This window comes from Hippocampus bargibanti, linkage group LG05, assembly GCF_051943395.1.
Source record: "Hippocampus bargibanti isolate YZ-2025 linkage group LG05, ASM5194339v1, whole genome shotgun sequence".
Lineage (NCBI taxonomy): Eukaryota > Metazoa > Chordata > Actinopteri > Syngnathiformes > Syngnathidae > Hippocampus > Hippocampus bargibanti.
Window position 1 is genome coordinate 7,196,434 of NC_142738.1, and position 26,182 is coordinate 7,222,615.

Consider the following 26,182-nt stretch of genomic DNA (forward strand, 5'->3'; position numbering starts at 1 on the left):
TGAGTTATACACGTATTATTTATTTCTCCAACGCAAAAGTTTCTGGCACAAGAATACATACAAACACAAGTTAAGTAATTCCATACTTCATTAATATCAGAGGAGGATGTACTGTGTGTGTATCATGCAGTCTTGACAATGTTATCATACTTTATGGAAGGGGGTACATATTTCACACAATTGCAGGTTGGACTCGATTGTCACTGACGTCCTTCGATCCCGTGTTTTTTTTCTTCTTTCAATTAAATTATGGTTCGGCTTTTCCATGACGAGATCACGACACAAATTGGACAGATCCGGTTGACTGACTCACGGCTTTATAAGTAATCCTTAATATCATTTCTTGTCACAGGTTCCTCCCTGCAATCCCAGCGCCAAGATAAGGTCCTGCAGAGGTTCCGTGTCCTCAGCATCCAGCAGCGCGTGCTGCCGGCAGAAGAGCGTGAGGTGCGTGAAGAGAGTATTGAGGTGCGCGTGCAGGCCCAGCGCGTGCGTCTGCCTGAAGTGGGACCAATAGATGTGAGCCAGAGTCCTGAACAGCAACAAAAACACCTTCTGCACCAGGAAGACGAAGCCGGTGGGAAAGACTGAGCCTGAAATTGAAAGGTAAACGCTTTGAGAAGGATTTTGGATACGTTCCCCGGTACATTCATTGAGCCAAGATATGTTCCATGAAAGAAATCTCATGGCACATCACCAAACCAAACCGTCAGAGTATAAATACTGTAATAATAATAACACACCAAAGTAATTACTTGGCGGAATCTGGGCCTGTTTAGTTGAACACAAAGCTATTATGATCTCAAACATTGACGCAATGCTCTGCCCACAAAATAAATAGCTCGGCCTACATGACATCGGCAAAAAAACTTTTATTGATTCATCATCGTCCCCATCTGTTTTTGATGCTTGGTTACGATTAGGGATAATCATAGGAGTTCAGTCAAACCTAAATACACCTAAATTGGCACCTTCAAACCAAAGTGTGTGTATGTGGGGATATATATACAGACGCTTCCCGACTTACGAACATTCGAGTTGGTGGATACGAACATTTTTGTAGTAACATATTTAGTATTCTCTCCAGTTGTACATGTACATATCTTTAGAGAGCAATCTTTTTGATTAAGAGAGCTATAAAAGTAAAATATTTAGAAATGTTTTTTTAGTGAGAGCCACGCACATGCACACCTACACAAACACACACACACGTGATTCCAACAAAATGTCAGAATATATTATTTAAAATAACTGTGATAATACTCACCATTTATATGAATAGTTTCTGTTCCTCATGATTGGTAAAAAAAATCCATCCAAACGATCGGAATGAAAGTCAACTTAGGTGAAGCTACTGTTAGCTAGCCTTCTATCTACCCTGCACTCTTCGAAGAAGAAGACGAAGAACAAGATGAAGACGAATAAGACAAAGAAGTAGATGAAGTAGAAGAAGACGGAGAAGAAGAAGACGGAGAGGAAGAAGAAGATGAAGAAGACAGAGAAGGCGAAGAAGAAGACGAAGCCGAAGAAGAAGACAGAGAAGAAGAAGACGGACGGAGAAGAAGACGGAGAAGAAGAAGACTGTGAAGACGAAAAAGAAGAAGACAAAGAAGTAGATGAAGAAGAAGAAGACGGTGTAGAAGAAGACGGAGAAGAAGACGGAGAGGAAGAAGACGGAGAAGATGAAGAAGAAGATGGAGAAGAAGAAGACAGAGAAGAAGAAGAAGACGGAGAGGAAGAAGAAGATGAAGAAGATGGAGAAGGCGAAGAAGAAGACGAAGACGGAGAAGAAGAAGACGGATGGAGAAGAAGACTGAGAAGAAGAAGACTGTGAAGACGAAGAAGACAAAGAAGAAGACAAAGAAGAAGAAGAAGACGGACGGAGCACAAGACGGAGAAGAAGAAGACTGCGAAGACAAAGAAGAAGAACACGAAGAAGACGAAGAGGAAGACAAAGAAGACGAAGAAGACGAAGAAGAAGTATCTTTGAATATGAACCACTTTTCCTTGAAGATATATACAAGTCTTATACATATTTATATAAACCTTAAACATACTTGCTGTGTATGGACTTTTACCTGCTTTTGTGGGGAACACCTCTTCATCCGTGAGTAGGTCCTGAATGTAGGACATGGCATAGTCAAAGTACAAAGGAGCAGAGCATTTCAGCTTCCTGCCGTGGTCGTCAGTCCAAAAATAAACTCTAAGGATAGAAAAAAATTATGAGTATGCTTACAGTTATTATTTTATCATCGATATTTATTGATATACGTTTTGTTCTACTTCCTCCCTTTTATAATTTTGATGCCATAAATTTAGGAAATTCTCCATTGTAAGATAACTAAAGGTTTTCCTATCTGATTATCTGTGATTGGACTCTCATCCGGTTATTTTTTTTAACTTCTGTGAAACGGTAAATCTGTGGGTGTGTAACCAAGCATATGCAGGGTTCCATTGTGTAATTCTTATTTTACTCTTATATTTAAAATCATCATACTACGATTTAATTCATTCCCGAATGTATTTGGGAATTGAAAAGCATGACATGGAGCGCCATTCCCAAATTTGTTCGGGTTTTGGTTTTTCTTGCGGGAATGGGGTGCGTTTCAAGCTTCGGTCAGACCTCTAACAATGTTTTTTCCCTCCCACGACGCGGCAGCAATTACCATTTGTACAGCTGCCCTCATTTTAAGCTCAGATAACTCCAGACCCATATCATTTAGGAATTAACTATTTTTTTCTGATGAAATATGAGAGACTCAGGTTTCTTACACTGAATTGAATGTTTATGTAGTCCTACAACTCAATAGTGTGTGGGTCCTGCAATTCGAGTGAAAACGTCAAAAACCCTGGCACTGGAGTGCAGTAAATGAATTTAAAAAATAGCATAAATTGCAAATAGGTGAGTTTTAAAACAAAAGAGCTGGGGGGGGTCAGTTCCTCATAGGGGAAAAAAGTAATTTCTAAAAGTGCACAGAATCAATTCACAGCAGCGAAGTTAGGAAAGGAAAGAAAGAAGTAAAAAAAAACAAAGTACAGGAGCTGCTGGAAAGGCAGCCACTCTTGAGACGATGTAGTCCTGCCGTATACCAGCTGGCAGGCAGCTGCCTACAACCGGGTTGAGTGAACGCCGGCGCGTGTGTCTACCGCTGCTCACCCACAGAAAAAAAAAGCTCCTGTGACTGTAAGGTGTCCTTGAGAGTTTTGAAAGGCGCTTAGAAATCAAATGTATTATTATTATTGTTATTGTATCTATTAGCTAGCGATCTAGCTTTCGGTCTATTTGAGTTACTTCTGGGTTGAGTGAACACCGGCGCGTGTGGCTGTCGCTGCTCACCCACAAAAAAAAACTGATCCAGTGACTGTAAAGTGTCCTTGAGTTTTGAAAGGCGCTTAGAAATCAAATGTATTATTGTTATGACTGTATCTATTAGCTAGCTAGCTAGCTAGAGCTTTCTATCTATTTGAGTTACTTCCGGGTTGAGTGAACACCAGCGCGTGTGGCTGCCGCTGCTCACCCACAGAAAAAAACTGATCCTGTAACTGTAAAGTGTCCTTGAGAGTTTTGAAAGGCGCTTAGATGTCAAATGTATTATTATTATTATTACACATAAAACCCCACATGACTTTGAAAATTTGACCTCCCAAAACGACGACACCATAAATAACCATCTTATCTGACAACTCCATTTCACAGTGCGGTGGACCATTAACTCACGTGTCGCCCGGTCCACAGGCGGTCGGGCAGGTGCTGGGAGTGCAGAACTCCGACAGTGCGCTGGAGAACAGGTTTATGTGCTTGAAAAATGACACGGCTGCGTCGAGGACGAGAGGGGGCAAAATGAAACGGCACATCATCCACCAGTCGCTGAAAATGACGTTACTCACTGTTGCTGGCCAACCACTCGGCCTTGTCCACGCCGGGCGGTAGCGACGTGAGTGCGCACATGTCCGTGAGGTTGATGTGCTGGCAAGCGTACTCGTGATGGAGGTACGGACGCGTCTCCAGGATGTTGTTGTTGATCCCCCTGTGAAGATGAGTGGTGGAGTTATGAAACAATCAGTGTTGCGAACGACGCATCCGCTGGCAATTGCGCAATGTTGCCGTTGGTACTCTGTCCAGAGTGATTATAGTAAACTTTGCCATATAGCGAGCAAGCTCTGATGCATAGTAGCCAGCACTGTGTTTGATTGGTAGGAATGTCGGTGCCTGGACAGCTCAGGGGCGATTGTGCTTTTTTTGCGCTTGTAATTGGCAGCATTTTCACAGCCGCGCTTTGTTCAGCGGAAAGGTCGGTGCTGTTGGACAGTCTGCGGCTGGATGAATGCATGGCTTGAGGAGCCCGCGATGAGGAGAAAGGAGCATCAGCGCAGATCAGTCGATCTGTCGCGGCTTGGAATTGAAGCGGATTTACGTGGGACAGTAGATTTCTTTTCGGCAGTGGATGCAACAGCTTCATGTTTGCTTTCAAAATTTAGTTTGTAGCAGACGTGCGCATTTCACAATTACGTCCCTGATCAACTGGTGAAAAGGACAATGCGCACCGGACTGTAAGGCGCACGCTAATCAATGGTGTATTTTCAAACTTTTTCCATATGTAAGGCTCACCGGACGATAAGGCTCACCTCCAATGAATGAAAAAAAATCCAACTAAAATAAATGAATATATAAAACTTTTCCAAATACAGTATAAGGCACACCATATTATAAGGTGCTACAGTAGAGGTTGTGGTTACGCACTACTTCTTCTTCACATATAAGGCGCACATGTGTATAAGGCGCAGGGTCATTTTTTTTTAAGAAAATGAAGGCTTTTGGGTGCACCTTATACACCGGAAAATACGTTATGTCATGTTTACCCTTGTTTAAGACAACAAATCCCAAAGACACTCTTATGATTATTTTAATATACATTGTCCATTTGTAATGCTTTGTCCATATTTGGGTTGCAGGTGAGCTGGAGCATGCATATTTGAGGGCAGAGGGGGGGGTTGGAAAGAAGTTGGGAGGAAATCGGACTAACCGCAGAAAACCCACGGGAGGGTGGAAGAACATCAAAACTCTACAGATGATGAGAATCGACCCTGGAACGCTCAGAAGTGCGAGGCTAGATGCGCTCACCACGTCAATACCGTGCCGCCACCATCGTGTTGAATTTAACGGACCCACTCAATGCTTCAGGTAAGGTCGTCCTTCTTTTCGTCATGCTTCACACTTCATATTTGATCCATTTTTTTAAAACTCATTCACAAATGTATTCGGGAATTGAAAATATGAAGTAGAGCGCCATTCGTGAATTTGTTCGGTTTTTTTTTTCATGCTTGGGTGCAGATAAGGCGCTGGCCATGGCCTCTGGCAATATTTTTTTGTTTCCCATGAGGGGGCAGGTTTTCCTTTTTTCCCCCATGTTAGCGCTTTGTTCCAGCTTCATCTGTTGTTAAAGCGCTATATAAACAAATATATATGTATTGCATTGCATTGTATTTTGGACAGTTGCCCTCATTTCAAGCTCATATAACTCCAAACCAATGCAATTTAGGGATTAACTCTTTTTTTTCTTATGAGAGAAGGAGAATCTAAGGTTTCTAATGCTGTACTGATTGTTTAGGAGGTTCATCCTAAAAGTCAATATTCTGTGGATCCTGCAATTCAAGTGACAATGACAAAAACCCTGGCACTGGAGTGGACACATTTTTGCACATCATCTGGCAGTGAATTAGTTAACGTTGCAGTCAGATGGCGAATTTGGGATTTCTTGACTGTGAGGCAAATGATCTAATCATCAGCCCACCATGCCCATTTTTGGGACCCCTTAGTGGAAATTCTCCCCAAAAGAACCGCGCTACTTGGTAGAAGGAAATGGAGCGAACATCCTGTCCTGTCTGGACTTCTTTGCCTTCAACCCCTTTTGAGGCCTCAGGGCCTTTTAGTGGTGCACAAATAACTAAAATGGACCCACAGCTGGCGTGTTTGTGCGTAAACACACAGCAAGTAGGGGGTAAAGGGGGGGGGGGGGACGCGTGTTTACCTTTGCCTGCCGTCCTGTCGCCAGGTTGGAATCGACACGATATATTCAAAGTGCAAACATTTGCATAGTAACTTCATCTCTCTTCGCTTTCGTTTCGCGCAACTCGTCTGCCGGAGGAATCCACTGATGCCATCGCGCAAATATGCGATGCACACATACGCTCAGATCTGGAGAGCATTCCTGCTCTTTTTTTCTCTTTGAATGAAGAAAGTGTAAAAGCACAACTTACAGTTTGCCATCACAGACGTCGGGTGGTGCGTTGCTGTCCCCTTTGGTGGCGGTGGGGTAACTATGGCAACCCCCCATGGCGGAGAGCTAAGAGCAAAGCCAGCCCCTAGTTTCCATCCCGAGCACGCTAATACTCATGCACTTTTACGCACAACATATGCTAACACCAGTTATGGATAAACACAGCTGGAAAGCACACACCTCGCCCCCCTTTTTTGACAACTTTGTCCGCCTTTGAGGGGGGGGGGGGTCGGAGAGGGGCAATAAAAAAAAATAGTCCAAGGAGTTGACGATCGTTTCCAGCTGTCTGACTCCAGTCGTGTGCGCGACGGCGCTGTTTCTGTGTAAGTGAGTGAGTGAGTGTGACTTCTTTGTCTGGAGTCCCACGCCCCACGAACGCCCGCCTACTCGGCTCTGAGCGGACAGGCAGGTTTCTCCAAATACGCAACTCAACTCCACCCCTTCGCCGTCCAGAATGATCGTGTGTTTGTGTGCGCGCGCGAGGAACAGATGCACATGACAAAGTAAAAGTGACTGAAAAGAGAGGATGGACAAACAAGTCCAGAGTGTTGTTTGTAAAACTTGGCAATGTGTAGTAGTGGTTGAGGTTTGCAGACCGGACTCACAGTTCTGCAGTTCAGTTCAACAGAAGAAGTACATACCACAGAAGCACATTTGGGGCAGATTTTTTCAATATTGAAAAAATAGATAAATAATAAATATAATAAAAATTATGAATTATAAAATAATGTAGGTAGGTAGGTCGATAGGTAGGTAGGAAGGTCAGTGGGTCGGTCGGCAGGTAGGTAGGTTGGTAGGTAGGTCAACAAGTCGGTATAGGTAGGAAGGACAGAAGGTAGGTCGGCAGGAAGGTGGGTAGGTAGGCGGGTGGGTGGGTCTGTAGGTTGGTAGGTAGGTAGATTGTTAGGTAGGTTAGCAAGTCGGTAGGTAGGCAGGTCGCTAGGAAGGTGGGTAGGTAGGTAGGTGGGTGGGTGGATGGGTTGGGTAGGTAGGTCGGCAGGCAAATAGGTAGGTAGGTAGCTAGGTGGGGGTTGGGTAGGTAGTTGGGTGGGTGGGTCTGTAGGTAGTTCGGTAGGTAGGTCGGCAGGTAGGTTGGTAGGTAGGTCAGCAAGTCGGTAGGTAGGTCGGCAGGAAGGTGGGTAGGTAGGTAGGTGGGTTAGGTAGGTGGGTCGGTGGGTAGATGGGTTGGGTAGGTAGGTCGGTAGGTAGGTAGGTCGGCAGGCAAATAGGTAGCTAGGTGGGGGGTGGGTAGGTAGGTCGGCAGGCAAATAGGTAGCTAGGTGGGGGTGGGTAGGTAGGTGGGTGGGTGGGTCTGTAGGTAGGTAGGTCGGCAGGTAGGTAGGTTGGTAGGTAGGTCAGCAAGTCGGTAGGTAGGTCGGCAGGAAGGTGGGTAGGTAGGTGGGTTAGGTAGGTGGGTCGGTGGGGTGGGTAGGTAGGTCGGTAGGTCGGCAGGCAAATAGGTAGGTAGGTAGCTAGGTGGGGGTTGGGTAGGTAGTTGGGTGGGTGGGTCTGTAGGTAGTTCGGTAGGTAGGTCGGCAGGTAGGTTGGTAGGTAGGTCAGCAAGTCGGTAGGTAGGAAGGTCGGCAGGAAGGTGGGTAGGTAGGTGGGTTAGGTAGGTGGGTCGGTGGGTAGATGGGTTGGGTAGGTCGGCAGGCAAATAGGTAGCTAGGTGGGGGTGGGTAGGTAGGTGGGTGGGTGGGTCTGTAGGTAGTTCGGTAGGTAGGTCGGCAGGTAGGTTGGTAGGTAGGTCAGCAAGTCGGTAGGTAGGTCGGCAGGAAGGTGGGTAGGTAGGTAGGTAGGTGGGTCGGTGGGTAGATGGGTTGGGTAGGTAGGTCGGTAGGTAGGTAGGTCGGCAGGCAAATAGGTAGCTAGTTGGGGGGTGGGTAGGTAGGTCGGCAGGCAAATAGGTAGCTAGGTGGGGGTGGGTAGGTAGGTGGGTGGGTGGGTCTGTAGGTAGGTAGGTCGGCAGGTAGGTAGGTTGGTAGGTAGGTCAGCAAGTCGGTAGGTAGGTCGGCAGGAAGGTGGGTAGGTAGGTGGGTCGGTGGGTAGATGGGGTGGGTAGGTAGGTCGGTAGGTCGGCAGGCAAATAGGTAGGTAGGTAGCTAGGTGGGGGTTGGGTAGGTAGTTGGGTGGGTGGGTCTGTAGGTAGTTCGGTAGGTAGGTCGGCAGGTAGGTTGGTAGGTAGGTCAGCAAGTCGGTAGGTAGGAAGGTCGGCAGGAAGGTGGGTAGGTAGGTGGGTTAGGTAGGTGGGTCGGTGGGTAGATGGGTTGGGTGGGTAGGTAGGTCGGCAGGCAAATAGGTAGCTAGGTGGGGGTGGGTAGGTAGGTGGGTGGGTGAGTCTGTAGGTAGGTAGTTCGGTAGGTAGGTTGGTAGGTAGGTCAGCAAGTCGGTAGGTAGGAAGGTCGGTCGGTAGGTAGGTCGGCAGGAAGGTGGGTAGGTATTCTTCTTGCAGTATTGTGTGTCCATGCGTGTTACAGTAGGCCTCACATACACCGACTCAAGTTTCTTTTCACATATTTATTCAGTTTGTATGTTCATTTAGAAGCTAAACCGACAACAAGTAACGGACACATTGGTTTAAAAAAAATGTTTTTGACAAAAAAAGAGGCATTTCACAACTGTTTTATTTTCTACCACACTCTCACACACACCTTGGAATGAGCGAAGGGCCACTGAGATGCCGTTATACAGTCGCACCTCCTGGACTGTTTGACATGTTAAGTGGTTTAAAAAAAGCACAATTTTCCTTCTCTCTGAATCCTGGTTTCTTTGTGCACTTCACACATGGAGCAAGTAAAAGCGTCACATTCATTTGGGGAAAAAGACCCACACCCAAAGAAAAGAAAGAAATAAATAACAATCACACCACTGCTTTGGATTCTAAATGGCTGCCGAAATAAAGGCTGGAACTACTTAACTCATTCACTGCCAGACATGTGCAAAAATGTGTCCACTCCAGTGCCAGGGTTTTTGTCATTGTCACTCGAATTCCAGGACGCATAGAATATTGAGTTTTAAGACTACATAAACATTCAATAAAACATTAGAAACCTAGGACTATCTTCTTTTATCAGGAAAAAAATAGTTAATTCCTCAGTGATATGGGTCTGGAGTTATATGAGCATGAAAAGAGGGTGGCTGTCCAAAATACATTTGGTTTACATGGCGCTTTAACAACAGCAGAAGCTGGAACAAAGCACTAACATAAAAAAAAAGGAAATGATAACCCTTGTGGAAGGAAAAGCATTACCAGAGGTCTGGCCAGTGCTTTATTGGCACCCCTGCAAGAAAAAAAACAAAATCCAAATTCAGGAATAGCGCTCCATGTCATATTTTTAATTCCCGAATACACTTGTGAATGGCAGTGAATGAGTTAATGGCCTTGGCAGGAAGCGTCGCGTATTTTAACGTATGTACTGTAAATCACACAATCACCATTCAACATTGTTATGAATCCTTTACAAAAAGTGCTTGTGAATCAGATTCAGATCAATTCCAATGGTTCTTTCTACTCATGCATATTCCATTACGCTTGACTTTATGGGTGATAGTGGGTCGCCTGCCCTCCAGCCCTCCTGAATCAAGTGGAAAGACAAACACCTTATCCTGAATAAACATATTCTATTCTCTGTCGTGGTATAAACAAAAGTCCCTGGCCAATGTGCAAAGAATTCTGCTTGCAGGAAGCCATTTTTATTTTTGTCATTGACATCGTATGAGTAATAACATTGCAATGGCTACGCAATGGATTTGATTTTCCAGCAGATTGCCTCATGTGCTACGTTATTAGCCCAATGACAATGGAAGACGGCAAGCGCACACACACACACACACACACACACACACACACACACACACACACACACACACACACACACGCTCACACTGTCCTCTGGAACTGCTGCTGGAATACCAAAAACGTCATTATTGCCTCATTTCAACAGCACATACAACACACACATTCAGTTTCTCCATCTTTTGTTCCAAAAATAGATATGATAATACGTGTATATTATACATTTAGATTAAGATTAGCCACAATCTAATACAGGTGCAAATATCACAATAGTTCACTGACAGCTTCTCAGGAGGAGTGGTCAGGGTGGGGAGGGTACGAGGGGGAAAATACACATCTGTCATTTTTTTAATGTGTTACACAAGTGTGCTTTCTTTTTATATCGGGCATACATCTCCTGTTGTTGATGTTGAAAATATATGTCACCATATCCAGTATATGTAACTATAAAGGACAAGACGCCTTGTGTCCATAATTTGTAAAATCACTTCAAATGACTTATGCGTATGTTACAAAGATACCATGGCATATAGCTATATTTTACGTTTTAAGACTGGCGCTGAATATTCAGGAAGTCTTGTTTTCGAGTTGATGACGATGCCTGACGTAACGTCACGTCTGCAACGCCCCTGACCGAGAAAGCGATACACAATGCATTTTTGGGTACTTTGTTTGGTCTGAAAACTTCGTGTTGAACTGTGTTGATGCGTTAACGCGATGGTGAATCATTGTGTGTTGCACCAAGACTACTATTTGATAACAGTTGACACAAATTCCCAGCAGACAAATCAGCCCATTTCCAACAGAGCTTGGGCGCCATCTTCTGCATTTTCTGGGACGCTACATTGGAATCCTGACGCTCGAATTGATCTGGAAGGACTTCTTTAATCGATTGCAAACATTTATGCTTTCCTCTTCAGAACTATTTGAATCATATTCATCACTGGATGAGTAACAAGAAAGCATCTTCTCCGAATCTGAAGCCATTGTTTTGATTCTAGAGCAAGGTAAGACGTCCTGGCGTGACGTCACGAACAAGGGGGCGGGACCTTCTGAAACTCGGCATCTCCGAGGTCATTTTGAAGTAGTTTTGGGACACTTTAACTCATTTTTGATTGATGTTTTGCATTTGACTAAAAATATCAGCCTGCGTGTTTGGGTATTTTAGATGCTATAAAACTGTTTTCTGATGTCAGTTAGGAAAAAAAAAATGGTGTCGGTTGCCCTTTAAGGATGAGCACTTACACAGCATGTTAAATTATTTGAAATGGAAAAAATAGTTTTACTGTGAGACTCACACCAGGCTTCGATTCATGTGCACGATAAGCTGCCCCATGCCCCACCGAATGTTGTTTTTCCTTTGGGCAGATCATTAATGTGTAACCTCATTTGGCTGTTGGTCATGCTTCTCGAGCAATGAATTCAAACATGGCCGCTGAGAGAAATCATAGAAAGGTGTGTGTAGAAGTGGAAGGGTCATCGTTGAGAATGATGATGATGTGGTTAGGCCGGTCCGTTGGCGGGGGGCTGCTTCTCTCTGTCAAACAAAACAAAAAAAGGACATATTTGCCATCAGGTTGATTGCGACGAGAAGCAGAAAAACACCATTTGGGCTCGGAGGTGTGTGACAAAGAGTATGTTGGAGCGCGGTGAGAACAAAAGAGAAAATGGAAGCGGGCCACAATTGCTTCTCTCGTCAAAAAAGAAAACATTCTGAGCATGCGACATTTCCTCATACAGTGGTGCTGAATGTCATTCTTTCGTGAATTTCTGCTTCCTTAGGACAGCCTCCATTGTATTCCGCAACAGACGTTTTGAGTACAGTGATACCTTGGCTTACGAACTTAATTGGTTCCCAGACAGAGTGTGGAAGGCAAACAGTGTGTATCCCAAAAAATTATTTCCCATAGGAAACCATTAAAATGAGAATAATCCGTTCCCAGGTCCCCATAAAACATAATTTTCTACCTTCTAATTTTCTAAGCCTTAAAACTACACAAACTATACTGTATTTTATGTATAATAAATGTGCTATGGTCTTCTTTTCCTTTCGGCTTTTCCCTTCAAGGGGTTGCCACAGCAAATCAGTGTCCGCCATCTTTAGAGGTTTGATCCACATGTTTGTGCTATGGTATTATAATTAAATAAATATACTTTACTGTATAATAAATATTTATGGTCGTTGATGGCTTGATGGAATGGAGTGGCCGGTTTCATCAGCATTAAACACTTGATGAGGAACGTAAACTTCTTTCACCATCTTGAGGAATGATCCCCTATAGGTGCTCTCTCTGTGATAATTTTATCTAGTTCCTCATCAATTGTGTTCTGTTTAGCTGGGTTGATAACTTTTTGCATCAAGTGTACAGATGGCTTGTGCGGGTTGTTTGTGGGGCCTGATTGATGGTATATTTTAACCTTCCAGTCTACACTCTGCTTGTGAACTATCAAAGTTGAAACTCTCACTGTCGTCTGCCTGTCTCTTTCATGTTTAAACCACCCCCCTCACTGCTGCGTTCTTGAGCAATCACATGGCTTTAACCGAAGACTGGGGTCGGATAAAAAGGACAAAAACAGTCGGCTGCCATTTTGTTGTTAGAAGAACGGGCTCGTTCGCGAACGACACATCACTCATTGAGGCAGCACTGTGTACGAAAAAAGTTTGTATTCCAAGGTAAAGTTCGCATGCCAAGGTAAAATTTTCATAAATTTAACGTTCGTAAATCGAAAAGTTCGTAAGCCAAGGGGTTCGTAAACCGCGGTATCACTGTCCAACAGAGCAGCTGTACAGTGGTGGGATCTTTCAAGCTGATGTTTATGGGAGAATTTAAAGAGTACCCCCTTTGTAGTTGAGTAAGTCGACGCTCCCCGCAACCCCCAGCCATTTTGTCCGCAAATACAATACCTCTTTAAACGCCTGTTGCTCTTGGCACTATCATAAACCAGGACCTCCAGCCCGTGTATGAGGAAATAGGGTGTCAAATATCTCATCCCTCGTACTGTACATGCCTTGTTCTCTGTGGAGTTAAGTAAACAAACGCCCCCACCTTCCCCCACATCCAACTTGTGGAAATTCCTCCATGACTGTGTGTTAACTCATTCACTGCCAGACATGTGCAAAAATAATAATACGTTTCATTTATAAGCACTTTTCAAAACTCTCACTGTCACTTTACAAAAATGTGGCCACTCAAGTGCCGAGGTTTTTGTCATTGTCACTCAAATTCCATGACCCACAGAATATTGACTTTTAGGACTACATTAACATTAAATACATTGTTAGAAACCTTAGATTCTCTTCTTTAATCAGAAAAAAAAGTTAATTCCTAAATGATATGGGTCTGGAGTTATATGAGCTTGAAATGAGGGCGGCTGTCCAAAATACAATGCAATACATACATATTGGTTTATATAGCGCTTTAATAACAGCTGAAGCTGGAACAAAGCGCTAAGATGGAAAAAAGGGAAATGATGCCCCCTAGTGGAAGGGAAAAACTGCCAAAGGTCTGGCCTGCGGTTTATCGGCACCCAAGCAAGAAAAAAACAAAACCCAAACTCATTCGGGAATGGCGCTCTAAGTCATATTTTCAATTCGTGAATACATTCGTGAATGGCAGTGATTGAGTTAAAATCCAGAAATATGTTTATTGATTGGGAGATAGAAAACAAAGATTTTAACAAAATTACCCAGAATGTGTATTGACACCATTTAGACGCATTAACTAAAAAGGAATTTATAGTAACTTTCTAAAATGACTAAAAAGGAAAATATGTCAATTTGTTTAATAATAATAATAATAATAATAATACATTCCAATTATTAGCGCATTTCAAAACTCTCAAGGTCACCTTACAGTCACTGAATAAGTTTTTCAGAACCTTAAACAAAAAATCAGTTTAAATTAAAAAAATGGGGATTGAAAAGCATTTACAACGGCGGTTAACATCAGTTAATTTGGCAGCAGAAGAATCATTGTCCGGAGTCCATGGTCAGCGCTTTATCGACACCCAAGCATGAAAAAAACAAAAAAAAACCAAAAATTTGGGAATGGCGCTCTATGTCATTATTTTCAATTCCCGAATACATTTGTGAATGGCAGTGAATGAGTTAAAAGTACACAGACATCACTTACTGTGTGACAGCAGCAGACTGCTGGGTGGCATCAGTCTTCGTCAAACTGGGACGAAGACTGCATCCGACTCATTTCCTTCCCCTTTGTCTTTGTCCGTCTTCTCTGTGTGACTTTAAAACAAAAGCAAACCGTATTCTTGCCAAGGAAGGAAATAGAGAATCTAGTGAACTCGCAACAGAACGAAAACAAACAGCGGTCACGGGTCCTGGTTGAAAGCCCCATCGCGGTTATCTGCTCTTGGACTGTAAAAAAAAAAAGTACTGCCGTAGCACAAACTAACCTCAATTTATGCATGCTTGTCAAGGAGGTGTTATTTGTTAGTAAATTTCTTGGTAATGCCAGTGTCTGAAACTTATGACAAAACGTTAGCAGACACCAGGGCAGACAACTCAGAAAAGTTGCCTGCCCGGCCATAAAGTTGCCTGCCCCATTTTTCAACCAACTTGAAACACAACAAAACGACTAATCGCAAAAAAAAAAAAAACACATTGTTACCAAGTATAAAGGATTTTTTTTAAATTAAAGAAGTACCTACCACAAATGCTCCGTTGCTTAATTTATGGTAAATATCCCTTGCTGAAGATTTTGCTCCAGTTGTCGTTTGTCGTCATGGTACACAATGCAATGTTAGCATTGCGTTGTCTGCTAAAAGTCATGTGGACTGCTCTTTCTAAAGCGTCTTTCAAAACTCTCAAGTACACTTTACAGTCACGGTATAATGGCACGAAACAGGCTTCTAATTGGCTGCCGTGCCGAGTATGCAAATTGCCAAACGAATGTTTGTTTGCCAATTTGCATACTCGGCATGGCAGCCAATCAAAAACCTGATTCGTGTTTCGGATTATACCGTGACTGTAAAGTGTAGTTGAAAGTTTTCAAAGGCGCTTAGAAAGAGGAGTCCACGTGGCTTGTAGCTTTTGCTTCATTGAATTGCTTCATTAAACATTTGATTTGATTGTTTTTTTCTTGTTGGCCACTCAGGCCGAGACGTTTTGAAAGTTGTACCCCCGACGTAAAAGTTGCACGCCCCGGGCTTCTGGGCCGACGTTATTTCAAACACTGCTAATGCGTTGACTTGGATTGAAAAGATTTTTGTTTTAATCATGCAGGATAGCAAAATGGAAAGCTACTCGCTCTCTGCATGGAGAAGACACCAGTTGGGTTTTTAATAAGAAACGATCCACTGAATGGATATGTCATTATTGCAAACATCTGTGCCACACATGTGAGGCCGTGAACACTCCTTTTGCTATTCGTGGATGTGCTAAAGCATGACTGGTGTTGGAAATAGGGACCAGATAAGCTAACGTGAGGGTTTGTCGTGCGCTAGTCCAATGATGAATTAGTCTTGATTGTCGCAAAACACGTTTTTGTCATAAACGGCATATGCTTTTGTCATACAAACGTCAGGAAATGATCACACGCTTCACATACCGTCAAGTGGCTGGTTTGAATACTCTGAGCGTGTGGGGGAGGGGCCGAAACAGGTGGGAAGAGACAGGTGGTGGTGGGGGTGCGGGGGGATATCAAAACAGCAAGAAAGGGAGAGGGAGGCACAGGAAATAGTTTTGAGGGATGAAAAATCGTAGGCGGGATGGTCTTTGCGATAAGTAGAGAAACAGTAGATCATAGATGTTTTTCAAGACAGTGTTACCTCAGCTCACAAACTTAATTGGTTCCCAGAAAGTATGTGTAAGGCGAAACGTTCATCTGCCGAACATTTATTTCCCATAAGAAACCATTAAAATGAGAATAATCCGTTCCCCGGTCCCCAGAAAACATAATTTTCTACTAAATGAGCCTTAAAACTACACAAAATATATCTTGTTTTATCTATAATAAATGTGCTATTGTATTAAACAGTAAAGTCTCGTTATATCGATATTCAAGGGAGTCCGAAAAAATATCGATATAACTGGGACTATCGATATATCCGACCCTGTTTGCATGTAATTTTCTCCGTGCGTGCATAGAAATAGTATCGATATAACCGGGACTATCGATATATTCGATATCGATATAACGAGACTTTACTGTAATTAAAGAAATAAACTGCACTGTATAATAAAGTCGTTTTATTTATCTTTGTGATGGTTGCTGATATAGTTGCCTCTTGATGATATCCGAGTGAAATTCCCGCACTTTCTCGGCGATAATACCCTCACTCACACTGTCCCATGCTAGCTGCTTTTTGTTAATCAACATCAAGTTTTTCAACCTCTTCTATTGCCTGAGACAGAAACACTCTTAGCCACACGTCGAGTTAGCGTACTAGTAGTGGGATCCTAAGTCACACAAACGCACACTTCGTTTGTGTTTTTCGATGATCTCCTTCTTCTGCTCGACCGTAATTTTCTTTTGTGTCCTCTTCGGCTTAACACTAGCCTGTGGTGGGGTCTTTTTCGATCCCATAATAGCAAAAGTACTACACTTGATAACAAAGGCACTCAAAGAAAGGGGGTGATGAAAACTAGTCCGCCAGCCACTGTGGCGCCGCCTGGTTTGGTTCGTCCGCTGAAAACTAGTTCGTCAGCCGAGACTATATGCTAGCGAATTTAATGTTCGTGAGGCGAAAAGTTTGTGAGCTGAAGCATTCGTATGCGGAGGTATCACTGTATTAGTTGTATGCTTTCAGAGGCCATTTGTAAGAAAATACAAAATATTAATATTCTTCGATGTTATTGATTAATTCCAGTTGAAAAGAGCATAAAAGAGCTTTGATGGACGAACCGAGCCACGCACTTTGATGGCCGATTTTATATAAGGGGTACAGAGCATCTATTGAGAACCCATCCCGTACCTGCTGGAGACTGCACGATCGTTTTTGGCATCCACACTGAGTCGGATGGTCTCCTTGCCGTCACCCGTCTTGATGGTCTCCGTGCGGGTGGACGCGCCCCCAGTCTTATTTTCATCTTCGTCAGTGTCGGAACTGCTGGAGGATGAGCTGTCTGAAGCCACAAGGGGGGCTTTTCTCACTCCGCATATGCTCCACACGCAGGCTGGAAGAGAAAAGAATAACATCGTCCAATTTGATTGAGATCGCATTGAAACATTTTATTTTTGCGATTAAAAAAAAATAAGTCAGCCACATCTTACGATTCTGGTTTGGTTTGGCACTAAGGTCTGAGTCCACAGGGGAGCTGCAACGGGGGCCTGTTTCAGAACTAGGGGTACATGTCAAAAACGTGAGAAGGTGAGAGCACAACAGACAATCGTTTGGAGAGATCAGGTCAAAGGTGAAAGTGTCAGACGTTTCGCTCATCCAAAGAGCTTCGTCAGCGAAAAAAAGTCGTGCTGGTAACTCTGGCCCGATATATATCACTAATGCTCTGATGTAAAAGTCTCGGAAACCCTTCACTAAATCGCCATGGTGGTATAAGGTTTAATTCAGACCGTGCTTACAAAAGACGAGGCCATTACCACGTAAGCTTCGTCATGCTAGTGAAGTGATACCAGAGATGATCAGAGCCAGGCATAGTCCAGTAGAGGTAATCAGACAGGACAAAAGAGGTAATCAGATTAGCTTCAGGGAGTAGTCTACTGCTTCCCCAACTTTAGAGCATGGACCGATCAGAGCATGAGGGAGATATATAGTGATACCTTGGCTTATCAACTTAATTGGTTCCCAGGCAGAGTGTGTAAGGAGAAAAGTGTGCATCCCAAAAATTAGTTTCTCATAGGAAACCATTAAAATGAGAATAATCCGTTCCCAGGTACCCATAAAACATCATTTTCTACTTTCTAATTTTCAAAGCCTTAAAACTACACAAAATATACCTTATTTTGTGTATAATAAATGTGCTATCCAAGTCAAAGTCAAAGTCAGCTTTATTGTCAAATATGCTAATATGCATGACATACAGCACAGATGAAATTACTGTCCTCTCGGACCCAGCATGCAAGGCACTTATAATTACTTAACAAACATAAACATGAAAACATCAATTTCTATGGTATTTCTATGGTATCATAATTAATGAAATAAACTGTACTGTATAATAAAGTTGTTTTATTTACCTTTGTGATGGTCGTTGATGACTTGATGGAATGGAGTGGCCGGTTTCATCAGCATTAAAAACTTGATGAGGAATGTACTTCTTTCACCATCTTGAGGAATGATCCCTCGTAGGTGCTTTCTCTGCCATAATTTTACCTTGTTCCTCATCAATTGTGTTCTGTTTAGCTGGGTTGATAGCTTTTTGCATCAAGTGTACAGATCGCTTGTGCGGGTTATTTGTGGAGCCCGATTGATGGGAATTTTAACCTTGCTGTCTACACTCTGCCTTTGAACTATCAAAGTTGAAACGAGTCCAAATTTCAGTTTTCTATCCATTTTGTCACTCTCTCTCTGTCGTCTGCCTGTCTCTTTAATGTTTAAACCACGTCCTTTCACTGCTGCGTTCTTGACCAATCATGTGGCTTTAACCGACGACTGGGGGCGGGGAATAGAGGACCAAAACAAGCTAACTGCCATCTTCTTGTTAGCTTGTTTTGGTCCTCTATTCCCCGCCCCCAGTCGTCGGTTAAAGCCACATGATTGGTCAAGAACGCAGCAGTGAAAGGACGAGCCCGTTCTCCTAACTGCCATCTTCTTGTTAGGAGAACGGGCTCATTCGCGAACGACACATCGCTCATTGTGGCAGCACCGTGTGTATCCCGAAAAATAGTTCGTATGCTAAGGTAAAATTTAAGGAGCGAAGCATCTGACACATCTGACACCTTCAAATAAATACAGATGACGGCTAAAGAAACCTTTTCCTCAATACTGTGATTGTCTGAATAAAAACATGAAGAAAGAAACGATGTAATATAACAAAGGGACATTTTTTTATTGTTACGTTGGCACCATGCATACGACAGATAGCCATTAACCCATTCATTGCCAGACGTGCAAAAATGTGTCCACTCCAGTGCCAGGGTTTTTGTCATTGTCACTTGAATTGCAGGATCCACAGAATATTGACTTTCAGGATTACATAAACATTCAATGCAGTGTAAGAAACCTTAGACCATCTTCTTTCATCAGGAAAAAAAGAGTTAATTCCGAAATGATATGGGTCTGGAGTTATATGAGCTTGAAATGAGAGCAGCTGTCCAAAAATACAATGCAATACATGCATATTGGTTTATATAGCGCTTTAACAACAGTTGAAGCTGGAAGAAAGCACTAACATGGAAAAGAAAAGAACATTGCCAGAGGCCATGGTCAGCGCTTTATTTGCACCCAGGCATGAAAAAAGAAAACCTGCACAAATTCGGGAATTGCGCTCTACGTCATATTTTAAATTTCCGAATATATTTGTGAATGGCAGTGAATGAGTTAATGAAGTTTCACGTACTGTTCTAGATGAGATGCGTGCCGTTCTGTACTGGGGAATCAATTCACAGAGGATGTTTTGCGGTTTCTCTTTTGGAATGTCGCCCTGGCCTCGCTCTGCCCCTTATAAATGCCACTAACTGCACGTTGCGAAAATTTGACGCTAAATTTAGGGCTTTGCTTCTTTTCAACTTATGTGGTCAACGAGCGGAAACACAACTCTCATGGTGGTTACGAGACATTCGCTGTAAAATATCCAGCGATGATAGCGTGCATGCATTTTGCAAGCTCACCAACAAAAAGGTTGGAAATCTGGAAACTTGGCCCAACCCTTCTCGTCTCTCTCGGTGGCAGCAGGCTGGGGACTATCCCAGGCTGCAAAGCCCACGCCTGCCGCAGGAGCCTTGGAGTTGACCTCCCCAAAGTCTGCAATCCAGCCCGAGTCTAAAGAACAAAGTACACGAGTACTCAAAACCGCCCGAAACAATGGGATGATGATCACATGTCTCTCTTACTCTTTGTGGCCTCTCCCTGACTGGAAAAAGGGTCGATGTCACCTTTCAGCTCCTCTCCTTCATCAGAGTCTGAGCTTGCCGCTTTATCAGTGGCCGACACATCGCACGCCTTACTCGAGGCTTGACCTTGAGCTGCTTGCGACCCACCGAACCTTGAATGGAGTCGATCAAATAAACGTTGACGGATCACGACATCAACGGTGTCTTGAAAACGGCTTGCAAACCTGTTTCTGGACTTGGTTTGTGTTGTATAGTTGAATTCTTTTTCCTCCCATATGTCCTCTTCGTCATCGTCAAAGGCTTGAATCCTCTCTTTGGCAGAAGCGTCAAATGAAGCCGTATTGGCCTGCAAAGTATGCGGAGCACTGTCAAAGGTTTAAACTAGTAGATGAAAAATAGGATTGTATTTTCAGGGCAGGCCATTTTATTTGTTCGTCCTTGACCAAGTTCGTACTATTGAAATAAACTGAAATGTCATTAATCCGTTCCACATGCCCAATCCAAAATGAAATGTTGGTGTTGTAATAAAAAACAACAACATCACATTTAATCATAACACGCTAAAATATAATAATAACAGTGGTGGGCCGTCAGTGCCTTCTCTGCTGGCCTAAAAATATCAGAATCACCGACTCATGTCAATTGTCTTTCAGCTGTTCCCCTGTTGTGCTGCTTCTAGGTAGTGTTTTCGAATTTAAGAATTTAAGCAATCACTTTTAAGCTATCATCTGTTTGTTTATCCATCTACTCATACTTTATTTTATTGAGTTATTTATTTATTTATTTATTTATCTGTTTATCTACTTATCATTTTATTTTAATTGTTTATTTATTTGTTTATCTACGTATTGATCCATTTATTCACATCGACTATCACAAAGGTAATTAAAATGACTTTATTATACAGTACAGTTTATTTCTTTAATTATAATACCATAGCACATTTATGATACACAAAATAAAGTATATTATTTGTAGTTTTAAGTCTTAGAAAATTAGAAAATAGAAAATTATGTTTTATGGCGACCTGGGAACAGATTATTCTTATTTTAATGGTTTCCTATGGGAAATTAACTTTTGAGATACACACTTTTCGCCTTACACACTGTCTGGGAAGCAATTAAGTTCGTAAGCCAAGGTATCACAGTACCAATATTACTACTACTCATAATAATAATAATAATAATAATAATAATAATAATAATAATAATAATAATACAGTAAAGTCTCGTTATATCGATAGTCCCGGTTATATCGATACTATTTCTATGCACGCACGGAGAAAATTACATGCAAACAGTGTCGGATATATCGATAGTCCCGGTTATATCGATATTTTTTCGGACTCCCTTGAATATCGATATAACGAGACTTTACTGTAATTTCATTTATAAGCGCCTTTCAAAACTCTCAAGGACACTAGTGTATTTATGTATGTATTTATTTATGGATGTATGTATGTATCTATTAGCTAGCTAACTTTTTATCTATTTGAGTTACTTCCGGGTTGAGTGAACGCTGGCACGTGTGGCTGCCGCTGCTCACCCGCAGAAAAAATATTGTGTGACTGTAAAGTGTCCCTGAGAGGTTTGAAAGGCGCTTATAAATGAAATGTATTATTATTATTATTATTATTATTTGTTACCAGGTCAGAAATCTATCTGGGGGGCTTCACAATCAGTTGTGCGGGCCCTGTCGCATCAAACATGGCAATCAAATTGTTGCTTTAACCATTCCGATTTCAAGTTGGCAACTCAAGGCCTGATTGCAGGCGCTGGAAATGTCAAAGTTGTCGCAAACTATGATTGGCTAGTGACCAGCCAATCATAGTATCACTAGCCGTTAGTGATAAGAGCATACTGGCCAGAGCTAGCACATTGTATCTGGAGCGAGCTGAAGAAGCAAATATATTGTGTTGATTTAATAACGGTTTTGTCAACTCACAATGGCTGAAGGAGAAGAAATAGATTTGGTTTAGGATATACTGTTAAAGTCATTTTCAAGACTTTTCAAGAATAGATGGACATCATTAAGAAAGGTTGGACAGCTCCGAAGCTAGCAAAAATAGCAAATAATATTCAGGTTATCATGAATCCACACGTTCATATTCAAAATTCGAACAGTTTAATGACAATATTTCTTACATTTCTTCAAGTCACAAGTTATTTCCTTGCTATCGGCACCCTCTAATGGACGTATAGTAAATCACACCACTAACAGCTGATTCAGACATAGCACTACTGAAGGCCTAGTGATGAAATCCACCGCTCGCCACTGAATGATAATAATAAATACAGTAAAGTCTCGTTATATCGATATTCAAGGGAGTCCGAAAAAATATCGATATAACCGGGACTATCGATATATCCGACCCTGTTTGAATGTAATTTTCTCCGTGCGTGCATAGAAATAGTATCGATATAACCGGGACTATCGATATATCCGATATCGATATAACGAGACTTTACTGTAATAATAATCAACATGATTTTTAAACTCACACTGTCCTGGCTCACATCAATGTTGATATTGATCTCTGCAATTCGATTAAACGTTGCCCTAGAATGAGAAAATAATTTGCAGAATAAACATAGTGAGGTAAAGCCCAAGTAGCGAATGCACGGCCACTGTAGTACACACACCCAATGCCATCGTCGTGTTCGGTAAACTCGTCGTCGTTGAAGCCGAACTGATCCACAAAATTTGCCGTCATCTGTTGAATTTGGTAGTCTGAAAAAGCCTGAAGCACACAAACGAAAACTTACATCGTATCCAACCAGGCACTCATTATACATATTTCACATCTGAGCTGAAACCTGCTGGAGCGTCAGTTCTTTTGGGAAGGGACTCTCCATGTCGTCTTCCGAAGAAGGCCTTGGATTATCGCTGCCGACCTAAAACGCACAAAAGGAACATTAAGAGTTTACACGATTAACCGCAAGGTGATATATTGCAGGCATGGTACCAAGTCGATGGTGTTTCTCTTGTTGGTCTCTGAAAGTGTCTGGTTCACAAAAGTCTCCCAGCGCCCTCTGCAGTCGGCTGGTAGCTCTACACAACAAAACCAACAAACAGAATTAACTCATTCACTGCCTGACATGTGCATCAATAATAATACAGTGATAACACGGTTTACGAACCCCTTGGCATACGAAACTTTCAGGTTACGAACGTTAAATTTATGAACATTTTACCTTAGCATACGAACTTTTTTTCGTACGTGGAGCTGCCTCAAAGAGTGATGTGTCGTTCGCGAACTAGCCCGTTCTTCTAACAACAAAATGGCAGCCGACTCTTTGTCCTCTATTTCCCGCCCCCAGTCTTCGGTTAAAGCCATGTGATTGGTCAAGAACGCAGCAGTGAGGGGGGCGGTGGGGTTTACAGATAGAGAGTGAAGCCGTTCTTCAAAAAGAAAATGGCTGCCGACTTTTTTTGTCCTCTATTCCCTGCTCCCAGTCTTCGGTTAAAGCCACGTGATTGGTCAAGAACGCAGCAGTGAGGGGAGGTGGTTTAAACATTAAAAAGACAGGCAGACAACAGTGAGAGAGTTTCAACTTTCAAAGGCAGAGAGTCTACTGCAAGGTTAAAATATCCCATCAATCAGGCTCCACAAACAACCCGCACAAGCCATCTGTACACTTGATGCAAAAAGCTATCAACTCAGCTAAACAGAACACAATTGATGAGGAACTAGATAAAATTATCACAGAGAAAGCACCTACAAGGGATCATTCCTCAAGATGGTGAAAGAAGGTTACATTCCTCATCAAGTGTTTAATGCTGATGAAACCGGCCACTCCATTCCATCAAGCCATCGACCATCACAAAGGTAAATAAAATGACTTTATTATACAGTACAGTTTATTTCTTTAATTATAATACAATAGCACATTTATTATACACAAAATAAGGTATATTTTGTGTAGTTTTAAGGCTTTGAAAAAAATAGAAAGTAGAAAATGATGTTTTATGGGTACCTGGGAACGGATTATTCTCATTTTTATGGTTTCCTATGAGAAATTAATTTTTGAGATACACTTTTCGCCTTACACACTCAGTCTGGGAACCAATTAAATTCGTAAGCCAATGTATCACAGTATCAATACTACTACTACTACTACTCATAATAATAATAATAATTTCATTTATAAGCGCTTTTCAAAACTCTCAAGGACACTAAATAAATAAAATAACAATCATACCACTGCTTTGGATTGTAAATGGGTACCGAAATAAAGGCTGGAACTACTTAACTCATTCACTGCCAGGCGGGTGCAAACGTGTTCCCTCCAGTGCCAAGGTTTTTGTCATTGTCACTCAAATTCCAGGAGTCACAAAATATTGATTTTTAGGACTAAATAAACATTTAATGCAGCATAAGAAACCTTACTCTCTTCTTTTATCAGAAAAGAGTTAATTCCTAAATTAGATGGGTCTGGAGTTATATGGAGCGATTGAAATGAGGGCGGGTGTCAAAAATACAATGCAATACATCCATATTGGTTAATAGAGCGCTTTAACAACAACTGAAGCTGGAACAAAGCGCTAACGTGGAAAAGGAGAAACGCTGACCCCTTGTGCAAAAGAAAAAAAAAACAATCCCAGAAGTCTGGCCAGCACTTTATCGGCACCCAAGCAAGAAAAAACAAAAACCCGAACTGATTTGGGAATGGCGCTTGACGTCATATTTTCAATTCACGAATAAATTTGTGAATGGATGCGAATGAGTTAATAATAGTCAAGTAGTGATTGGGTGAATGTGAATACATGATTGATTAGAGGTACCGCTGATGAGATTACTAATCTGGGTGTGAACCGGTCCTTTTTCCAGATTGTGGACAATTGTGTTGGCAATCCTGGTCAGATGCCCCATGTAGCCTCTCCTCATTCCACCTTCTGACCTAAAAACAATTTCATCCCTTAAATCATCTCATACATTTGGAAACAGCCTGATCCGATCAATTAGTCTTACTGTGTTCTATCATTCTCTTCCCAGGCCTGTAGAATTCTCTGAACAAGGTGGCAATGCTGAAACAACTTGGAAAAACAAAGAATCAGGTGATCAATGGTCAAGACAAAAGCGCAGAGTTTCCATCAGCATGTTTAAGATACCTACATGAGTCACCAATAAATTCTGTGCAGTATTGTCATGGGTGACCCCGGTCAAAGCCTGCTCCTGCGACACATCCTCAGAAGGCTTGACGTTGTCTTGGGAAAGGAGCCCCGGTTGCTGAAGTCTCATTTCGTGAGCACAGGGCCTCAGGATGGCTGCCACGCAGAGCTCCACTTGAAGGTGCAGGAAGTTGTTCCACGTGTACTTGAAGAAGGAATTCTGAAAGCACAAACGGGTTCCTTTTGGAACAACGGCGGCCATTGAAAAGTATGGAGTCGGCCTCACCAAAAGCAGGTCCATTGTGTTGAGTCGGCAAAGTTCCTGCGCTATAACCGCATGGCTGGAGGAGTTGGTGTAGAGCAAGGAGGCCACTAGTCTGGCGACGTGCAGCCGTGTGTTCCCCAAAGGTTCCTCCAGAACCCCCAAAGTGGTCGTCATTGGATTTCGCTAGATGAGGTAAAGAGACCAAACAGACTGTACTGCTGTCATGAACCCAAACCCCTTCCCGAAACCTGTTCACGAGTCTTCTTTACATACTTTGGGAGGCTCGAGAAGTAGCTGGTGGAAATGAAGCAAGTGTGGCTGAATGGCCAACAGGATGCTGCTGTTAATATTGTAACTTCTCTCAAACCCCTGAGTGTCCATGACACCCTCCACGCTGCCCCCCCCCCCCCCCCCCCCCCCCCCCAAAAAAAAAGAAACACACACAAATTAACAGAAGCTTCAAACGGAGAGCTCGGTGTAATTTTACATCAACAGAAAAACACAAAGGTTAACTCATTCACTGCCATTGCTGACTTTATTTGGGAATTGCAAAGCATGACTGGGAGCGGCATTCCCGAATTTGTGTGTGTGTGCGGGGGGTGGGGGGTGCGGAGCAAGCTCCAGTCAGACCTCTGGCAATGCATTTCCCTCCCACGAGGGGGCAGCATTTGCCTTTTGTACAGCCGCCCCCATTTTAAGCTCATATAACTCCAGACCCATATAACTTAGGAATTAACTCTCAAACTACACGCATCTCATTCCA

The 26,182-nt window shown here is 42.6% G+C and overlaps 2 protein-coding genes and 1 long non-coding RNA gene across 3 annotated transcripts in view; 1 reads left to right on the forward strand and 2 right to left on the reverse strand.

Moving 5' to 3' along the window:
• On the reverse strand, positions 1–6,611 carry LOC148897661 (MOB kinase activator 2). The gene is made up of 5 exons (XM_088996143.1): positions 6,259–6,611; positions 3,889–4,028; positions 3,719–3,815; positions 2,079–2,203; positions 1–593 (listed from the first exon to the last, which is right to left on the reverse strand). Exons 1-5 carry the CDS (start codon positions 6,333–6,335, stop codon positions 337–339), a joined length of 696 nt encoding a protein of 231 aa, XP_088852269.1. The 5' UTR covers positions 6,336–6,611; the 3' UTR covers positions 1–336.
• LOC148897662 (uncharacterized) lies at positions 4,036–25,313 on the forward strand. The gene is made up of 3 exons (XR_016114950.1): positions 4,036–5,182; positions 25,039–25,100; positions 25,185–25,313. It is a non-coding gene; the product is annotated as an uncharacterized LOC148897662 (long non-coding RNA).
• Positions 8,885–26,182, reverse strand: part of ppp6r2b (protein phosphatase 6, regulatory subunit 2b) — a 24,095-nt gene continuing 6,797 nt past the window's right edge. The window contains 17 exon segments of the mRNA XM_088996142.1: positions 8,885–11,611; positions 14,208–14,259; positions 14,262–14,317; positions 17,008–17,209; positions 17,307–17,374; positions 19,821–19,971; positions 20,043–20,194; positions 20,267–20,388; positions 22,544–22,601; positions 22,685–22,782; positions 22,859–22,936; positions 23,008–23,093; positions 24,828–24,943; positions 25,015–25,079; positions 25,159–25,374; positions 25,441–25,602; positions 25,693–25,813. Coding sequence (XP_088852268.1) covers positions 11,578–11,611; positions 14,208–14,259; positions 14,262–14,317; positions 17,008–17,209; positions 17,307–17,374; positions 19,821–19,971; positions 20,043–20,194; positions 20,267–20,388; positions 22,544–22,601; positions 22,685–22,782; positions 22,859–22,936; positions 23,008–23,093; positions 24,828–24,943; positions 25,015–25,079; positions 25,159–25,374; positions 25,441–25,602; positions 25,693–25,813 — 1,837 coding nt within the window. The 3' untranslated portion in view covers positions 8,885–11,577.

Bases quoted from the DNA above. Each gene is read 5' to 3' on its own strand.
- LOC148897661 (XM_088996143.1), bottom strand. From the start codon at position 6,335: ATGGGGGGTTGCCATAGTTACCCCACCGCCACCAAAGGGGACAGCAAC. The intron at 4,029-6,258 runs GTAAGTTGTGCT...TCATCTTCACAG, and splicing joins GACGTCTGTGATGGCAAACT to GGGGATCAACAACAACATCC. The intron at 594-2,078 runs GTAAAAGTCCAT...TTTCAATTTCAG, and splicing joins GGTGTTCCCCACAAAAGCAG to GCTCAGTCTTTCCCACCGGC.